The 8092-nt window shown below is 38.1% G+C and overlaps 1 protein-coding gene across 2 annotated transcripts in view; it reads left to right on the top strand.

Moving 5' to 3' along the window:
• Nucleotides 1-8092, top strand: part of AKR1D1 (aldo-keto reductase family 1, member D1) — a 34963-nt gene that overhangs the window by 23735 nt on the left and 3136 nt on the right. For both annotated transcript variants that reach the window (XM_005882491.2, XM_005882490.2), the window contains 3 exons: nt 2511-2620; nt 3235-3400; nt 6294-6376. In XM_005882491.2, the coding sequence (XP_005882553.1) occupies nt 2511-2620; nt 3235-3400; nt 6294-6376 (359 nt within the window). The remainder of the gene's footprint in view (nt 1-2510; nt 2621-3234; nt 3401-6293; nt 6377-8092) is intronic.

Raw genomic sequence — 8092 nt, 5'->3', positions numbered from 1 at the left:
GAGAGAGAGAGACATCAGTGATGAGAGAGAATCATTGATCAGCTGCCTCCTGCAAGCCCCACACTGGGGATTAAGCCTGCAACCTGGGCATGTGCCCTGACCGGGAATCAAACTGTGACCTCCTGATTCATAGGTCGATGCTCAACCACTCCGGCTGGGCTAAAAAAAGTTTTGAAAGATTAAATCAAAACAAAAATAACCCCCCAAAAATTTCGAAGAAAAATAATGAGAGGAACAAGACTTGCCAGATATTAAGACATATAGAGTATTTACAATAATGTAAGATTAGTGCAAGAACTAATAATACAGATAATTAGAAAATAACAATCAGGCCCAAGTATAATAAAAACTTGATGTAAAATAAAGTAGCACAAACTAATGGCCAAAGGATGGATTTTTTAGTAAATGGTGTGGGGGAAATGCCTAGTTATGTGGAAACAATATAGCTCTTTGCCTCATGTCATACTCCAAAAGGAATGTCCCTATGGTCTTGAGTTAAAGAGAAAAAGGAAGTCATTGTAAGACTACACAAGAATTTCAGTTTTCTGAAGCTATGGACAGAAATGGAAGCCATGGACAATTTATACAGAAAATGTTAAATTTAGTAGTATAAAAAGGTTAAATTTAAAAATATCAGAAGCAAAGAGCAAGAAAATATACATAATTATATTTTTAAATATAATAGAAAAAGTTTATATGCTTGTAAATTAAAAGTCTAATAAAAATGAGAGATTAAAAATGGCGGCAGAGGGAAGTATCATTGAGCTCGCTTGAACACTATAAGCAAAGCTCACCCTCCCAAGTTAAAAAAATTAGTTATCAAGACAAGAAGTTATCATTGAAATTAAATGGTGGCAGACATGTCCAAGGAATGTTGTGGGGATTTGATCCCTTTATGAATCTTGTGATAGATGAATGTGTGGAGATGGCAACTGGTGGGCAACAGAACAATATTGGAATGGTGGTTAATACAAGGAAATAGTATCATCATGTTAGAAGCCTTGGAACGAGTATAAAGAATGGATGTAGTTACCAGAGAAATCAACTGCTTCCACATGTCCCCTCTCCACAGCACCTGTTTTACTACAATATAAAAATAGAGTCCTGTCCATTTTCACATTGAACTTTTATTAAATAAACTTTTGTATTGACTTATAAAAAATGGTGGCAGAGTAAGTAAAAGGTGCACTGACACTCTCCCAGGACCAAACTGGAAATACAACTAAAATACAGAAAAACCACCCTGAAAAATCAACTGAAGACAAGCGGGAGAAAACCCTGATAACCAAGGACCAAAAGTGGAGACCTCATAGAGACTGGTAGGAAGTGCGGAGGTGCAAAAGGGCTAGCTGGGTTCCCACAGACAATAGCTGAAGGTCTGAAGAGCTATCTCAGCTGTGAGGAGTTCCCACTGAGAACTCTGGGATCTAAACACTAAGCTGGGATCCCCAGTCCAGAGAATCAGAACTGAGAAAGGTGCCCACAAAACATCTGGCTATGAAAAGCAGCAGGGCTCCTATCTGCCTGCCAGAGATGGCTGGAAATGCAGGCAACATCTTAAAGAGCCAAAACATCTTAAAGAGCATACCAGCGCATTTCCCTCCCCCCTCTTCTTCCCTCTCAGGCATGCATCCCCTAAACTCTAAGGCACCCCATGAGACTTGCAATGGCCAGAGGCAGCTCAACCTGGGCTAACTCTCTGAAACTGTTTCCAAAGCCCCCTTTTCTCTAATCTGTCTCATTGACAACTCCCAACCACTCACCTGCCTGCCTGCCTGATTGCCCCCTAACCACTCCCCTGCCAGCCTGATCGACACCTAACTGCTCCCTGCTGGCCCGATTGCCCCCAACTCCCCTCCCCTGCCGGCCCGGTCACCCCCAACCGCCTTCCCCTGCAGGCCCAGTCGCCCCCAACTGCCCGCCCTTTCAGGACTGGTCCCTCCCAACTGTCCTCCCCTGCTGGCCTGATCACCCACAACTGCCCTCCCCCGCTGGCCATCTTGTGATGGCCATCTTGTGTCCACATGGGGGTGGCCATCTTGTGTGTTGGAGTGATGGTCAATTTGCATATTACTCTTTTATTAGATAGGATGTTTGATCGTGAGAGACAGAGGGCTTCTGTGACATGTCACTTCTACTTACTAAGACTGTAATCTGAACATTGAGACTGTTTATTATGGAAACTGTATTTTCTAGGATGTTTATTATAAATAACTGATTCTGTTCACTTCAAGTTTGAAACTATGATAGGTACACAAAATTGAATTTGTTTCTCAATTATTTTAGAATTAACCCACAGATGGTGCCCTCACTAATTTTATTGTAATTAACCTCACTAGTATTTAAACAGTGTTAAGTTTCTTTGTTAGGAAAAATATTTAGAATTTGTCTCACTATCCATAATGCTTTTAAATGAATTTTATTTCAGGATTTTTTTTTTAAACTATGTAAAATTGCATTCATCTACAAGGCCTTAATTTTGTGCTCTGCTCTCCAATTCAACCACATAGGTGGAATGCCATCCATATTTCACCCAGAGAAAACTCCTGGAATTTTGCCAACAGCATGACATTGTCATTGTTGCATATAGCCCTTTGGGGACCTCTAGGAATCCATTGTGGTAAGTATGTTGTACATCCCTTCAGAAAGTGTTGCCTTTGATATAGAGTATAAAGCTAATGTGAATTATTTGATTGAAATGACTCTATTGTGATGTGTAATCTTAAGAAAGTTACTTAAACTCTTCAGGTAATTCTCCATATATCCAAATTGAGCTAACAAAACCTTCCTCACTTAGATGTTATAGGAATTGATTATTCTACACTAGAGGCCCAGTGCACTATTACAGATATCCCTATCCCCCCTTTCCCCACAGACCAAAGTAGAAATTTTTCTACTCTAATATGATTCCACGAGTCATACCTCTACTTATTCCACTTCAGGCTACCTGCCTTCTCACATATGCCTTCTTTCAATCCAGCCCTCTCTATAAGACACATCAAAAAATATTTACTTTCTCAAAAAGGCAGCAATATAAATTTGCCTCTCTTGATCTTCCCACACTAAGAACAACTCTTCATTGAGGACTCAGCAATCACAGAAATTGCTTACAGGTGACCTGAAATGTCCTGGTAGGTTACCAGGTGAATGGGAAGACAGAGGAGGAGGAGGATTGATTAACCACTGGTTCTCACTGATCTAGCTAAATATCATGCATGTTTTTATTTTTTTAAGGGTGAATGTATCTATCCCACCTTTGTTAAAGGATGAACTTCTAAACTCATTGGGGAAAAAGTACAATAAGACTGCAGCTCAGGTTGCTTTGCGTTTCAACATCCAGCGAGGGATAGTTGTCATTCCTAAAAGCTTTGAGCCTACATTGATCAAAGAAAACTTTCAGGTAAGAGAACTGCTTCTGAAAAATGTAAAATGTAGGATATTTTTTATTTAAAGAATTTTCTGTTCGGATTAGTAAGAAACTTGTAATACCTTCATATTTTATTTTATACCAGCTCCCTGACCCACTCTGCCCATATTGGCGTTTAATTTTAGCTGAATTTGAGACTATTGCTAGCACTTTGGGGTTGCTTTGCTGATTGTATTATACACGTACTTCAGAAATACAGTATTGTAGGTACTATTCCAGACCACCACAATAAAGCATGAATTGCAATAAAGTCACACAAATGCTTTGCTTTCCCAGAACATATAAAAGTTTTGTTTACGCCGAAACCGGTTTGGCTCAGTGGGTAGAGCGTCGGCCTGCGGACTGAAAGGTCCCAGGTTCGATTCCGGTCAAGGGCATGTACCTGGGTTGCGGGCACATCCCCAGTAGGAGATGTGCAGGAGGCAGCTGATCGATGTTTCTCTCTCATCAATGTTTCTAACTCTCTCTCTCCCTTCCTCTCTGTAAAAAATCAATAAAACATATTTAAAAAAAAAACTTAAAAAAAAGTTTTGTTTACACTATACTGCAGTCTATTAAGCGTGCAGTAGCATTATGTCTAAAAAGTGTACATACTTTAATTTAAAAATACTTTATTGCTAAAAAGTGCTAACTATCATTGGCGCTTTCAGCGAGTCGCAATCTTTTTGTTGGTGGAGGACCTTGCCTCAATGTTGATGGGCTACTGGTGGTTGCTGAAGGGTGGGGTGGCTGTGGCAATTTCGTAACATAAGAAAACAATGATATTTGCCATAATGGTTAATTCTTCCTTTCAAAAACAATTTCTCTGTCACATGTAATGTTGTTTGATAACCTTTTACCATAGACCTTCTTTCAAATTGGAGTTAATCCTCTCAGGCCCTGCTTTATGAACTAACTTTATGTAATAGTCTAAATCCTTTGTTGCCATTTCAACAATATCGACAGCATATTCACCAGGAGTAAGTTTCCTCTCAAGAAACCACTTTCTTTGCTCACCCATAAAAAGCAACTCCTGTCGTAACCGGTTTGGCTCAGTGGATAGAGCGTCGGCCTGCAGACTGAAGGGTCCCAGGTTCGATTCCAGTCAAGGGCATGTACCTTGGTTGCGGGCACATCCCCAGTAGGAGGTGTGCAGGAGGCAGCTGATCGATGTTTCTCTCTCATCAATGTTTCTAACTCTCTATCTCTCTTTCTTCCTCTCTGTAAAAAAATCAATAAAATATATTTAAAAAAAAAAGCAACTCCGCGTTCATTCAAGTTTTATCATAAGATTGCAGCAATCCAGTCACATCTTCAGGCTCCACTTCTGAATCTAGTTCTCTTGCTATTTCCACCACATTTGTGATTGCTTCCTCCACTGAAGTCTTGAACCCCTCAAAGTTATCAGTGAGAGTTGGAATCAACTTCTTCCAAACTCCTGTTAATGTTGATATTTCAACCTCTTCTCATGAATCAGGACTGTTCTTAATGGCATCTAGAATGGTGGATCCTTCCAGAAGGTTTTCTATTTACTTTGCCCAGATCCATCAGAAGAATCCCTACTGATGGCAGCTATTGCCTTATAAGATATATTTATTTTTTTAAATGTATTTTATTGGTTTCAGAGAGGAAAGGAGAGGAAGAGAAACGTCAATGATGAGAGGGAATCATTGATAAGCTGTCTCCTGCATGCTCCACACTGGGGATCAAGCCACCAATCTTGACATGTGCCCTAACCGAAATCAAACCTGGGACCCTTCAGTCTGCAAGCTGACGCTCTACCCACTGAGCAAAACCAGCTAGGGCTGAAATATATTTCTTAAATAATAAGATTTGAAAGTCAAAATTACTCCTGGACCCATAAGCTGCAGAATGGATGTTGTGTTAGCAGGCCTGAAAACATTAATATCACTGTACATCTCCATCAGAGTTCTTGAGTGACTGGGTACATTGTCATATTTTGAAATAAATGTATTGCTTTTCTGAACAGATGTCAACAGTGGGCTCAAGAGAGGAAAGAATGCTAGACAGTTAGTTGTATCAATTGCTGACAGTATTTTAACACTTAACAAAAATACCTCATAGTAAAAAGTCTTTGACACTGTTTCAGCCATCTAATGAGAAAAAGAGAGTCACTAAATGACTAATGTGTAGACTCATCAAAGAAATTTTTTAAAAACAATAGCAAATTTTGAAGTACCTAAAACAAATGTGTGCATGTATTCAAAATTTTACTGTTCAGGCTGGCCAGTATGCTCAGTGGTTGAGCATTGACCTATGAACCAGGAGGTCATGGCTCAATTCCTGGTCAGGGAACATGGGGTTGTGGGCTTGATCCCCAGAAGGGGGTGTGCAGGAGGCAGTCAATCAATGATTCTCTCTCATCATTGATCTTTCTGTCTCTGTCACCATTCCTCTCTGAAATCAATAAAAATATATATCTTTAATGATAAGAGAAATGATTGAGGACAAAACAAAGCAAATTAAAAGTTTTTTAAAAGTACAAAAGCAAATTTAGAGACAAGGGCTTATTTTTTAAGTGTACGCAGGCTCTAGTCCAGAATCGAAAGTTCAGCATCTTGTCCAGAAATAATAAGAATTCTTCAATCTTGGAATTTCAAATGTCCTGAACATACATTGTTTTGAAGCATTTGGAATTTCTTGCAAGATATCCTCAGCAGAATTGTTTTAAGACAAAGCGTAAAAGAGAATTCCTGCTCCACTTCCATTAGGTGGACCCCCAGCGCTAATCCAACTCCTCTTAAGACATTTGCAGAGATGTTCATAAATCTTTGAAGGATTCCAACTGCTGTCCACACTCCCCGATCCCAAGCTTGACCCATTTTCTATCATTATAAACATCTGTCTTTTATTTCTGTTATTTCAGATCTTTGACTTTTCTCTCACTGAAGAAGAAATGAAGAGCATCGAAGCCTTGAATAAAGATGTCCGCTTAGTGGATCTGCTCTTGTGAGTTCTGGGGGATCCTTAGTCAGGTACCACCCAGTGGTGTTAGATTGTCAAGTGTCACCAAGAGGCTCTTATGAACCTGGACCTATATTCACAGAAAGCTCGAGGCTAAAGGCCACTGGGCAGTATATTCTGAATATTAAATCAATCTGGGTAAATTACATTCATTCTAAGAACTCCCTGTAAATCTACATTTTTATTTAAAAAGAAGATTTCTGGCATTTATATCACATCTCATGACAGGTTAAGGCATGGCAGGCTAAAGACCTTAAGAATATTTAGTCATAGTGTACAAATAATATGATTCCAATTAATCCAATTGCACCACAATTATTCAAATACCAATTGTATTTCTTTACAAAAATCAAAGTAATGCAGGAATTAGAGCAAAGTTATCAACAAAAAACAATTCCTGGGACAGAGATATGGGAATGTAGTAGAAAGAGCATCAAGTTGAGAGCCAAGAAACTAGTTTTATTTATTTTATTTTATTTTATTTTATTTATTGTTGGAGCATGCGTGTCCTAACCTCCTGGCAGAAAGCCATTAGTCCACCCCCTTTATTTTATTTTATTTTATTTTATTTTATTTTATTTTATTTTATTTATTGTTGACACTATTACAGATATCCCTATCCCTCCTTTACCCACTTCCACCCAGCTCCAGACTCCCTGCCCCCTCTGGCCATCACCACACTGTTGTCTATATCCATGGGCTATGTATATATGTTCTTTGACTAATCCCTTCACCTCAAGAAATTAGTTTTAGATGAATGCTCACCTATAAGATTTGAAGCTTCTAGCTCCACCATTCTAGCTCCATCCATCCACAAATAAAATTCCTTCACTCCTACAAATGTTGCCAAATTCAGCTAATTCGTGAGGTAGCCCTTTATTCTCCAGATATTACAGGTCCTTGAAAATAAAAAGAGAATACACACACATGTTGTATATATACATACATGCAAATTTTTCTTCTTAATCATTCTTTATTAGTATTTCCAGTTCTTCAGATCACCTGGATAGTCATCTTTTTTCAATCCTCTCTTTGAGTGAGCATTGATAAATGCTCATTAAAATAGTCCTATAGTTTGGACACTTTGGGCCCCACTTTATTTCAAGAGTCAGAAACTGTTGTGACTGCGTGAATGTCAAATTTCTGAATCTATTTCTGAATGAATAAAACAACTTCCTAATGGGCATTTTCCAGGAGAAAACATTATCAACATCAAAAAGTACCACCTAATCTCAAGAATGAAAGAGTAAAAACAAACTCAGAAGTAAAAAACATATAGATATGAAGATAAATGATTTCTATTGAATAAATATCATTAAATTAAGAGATAGTAGGATGTAGTCAATTCACCAATGTACTGATTTTTTTTTTCAGACAGTTAGTTTGTAATATTATTTTGTTTGACATTTGACGTACTTAATGCCGAATTCTAGAAACAATGAAAAAGTAATTCATCACACCAGCAATAGAAAAATTATTGAGAAACAAAAATTAGGCCTCATGAGTAAAAAAAAAAAAGAAGATTATTTAGGCACTTTGGGCCATGATTCCTTTTTGTTTTTTATCCAGTTAATCCTTGACTAGATTTCACAGCCTTTTTCTGTTTTAATTTTTTTTTTTTGAGTGCTAATTCTTTTTTTTAATTAAATTAAATCTTTATTGTTCAGGTTACATTTGTTCCTCTTTTTTCCCCCCCCATAA

This window comes from Myotis brandtii, unplaced genomic scaffold (assembly GCF_000412655.1).
Source record: "Myotis brandtii unplaced genomic scaffold, ASM41265v1 scaffold724, whole genome shotgun sequence".
NCBI classification, from domain to species: Eukaryota; Metazoa; Chordata; class Mammalia; order Chiroptera; family Vespertilionidae; genus Myotis; species Myotis brandtii.
Note: the sequence above shows the minus strand (reverse complement) of the source record. Positions and strands in the feature narration are given on the sequence as shown.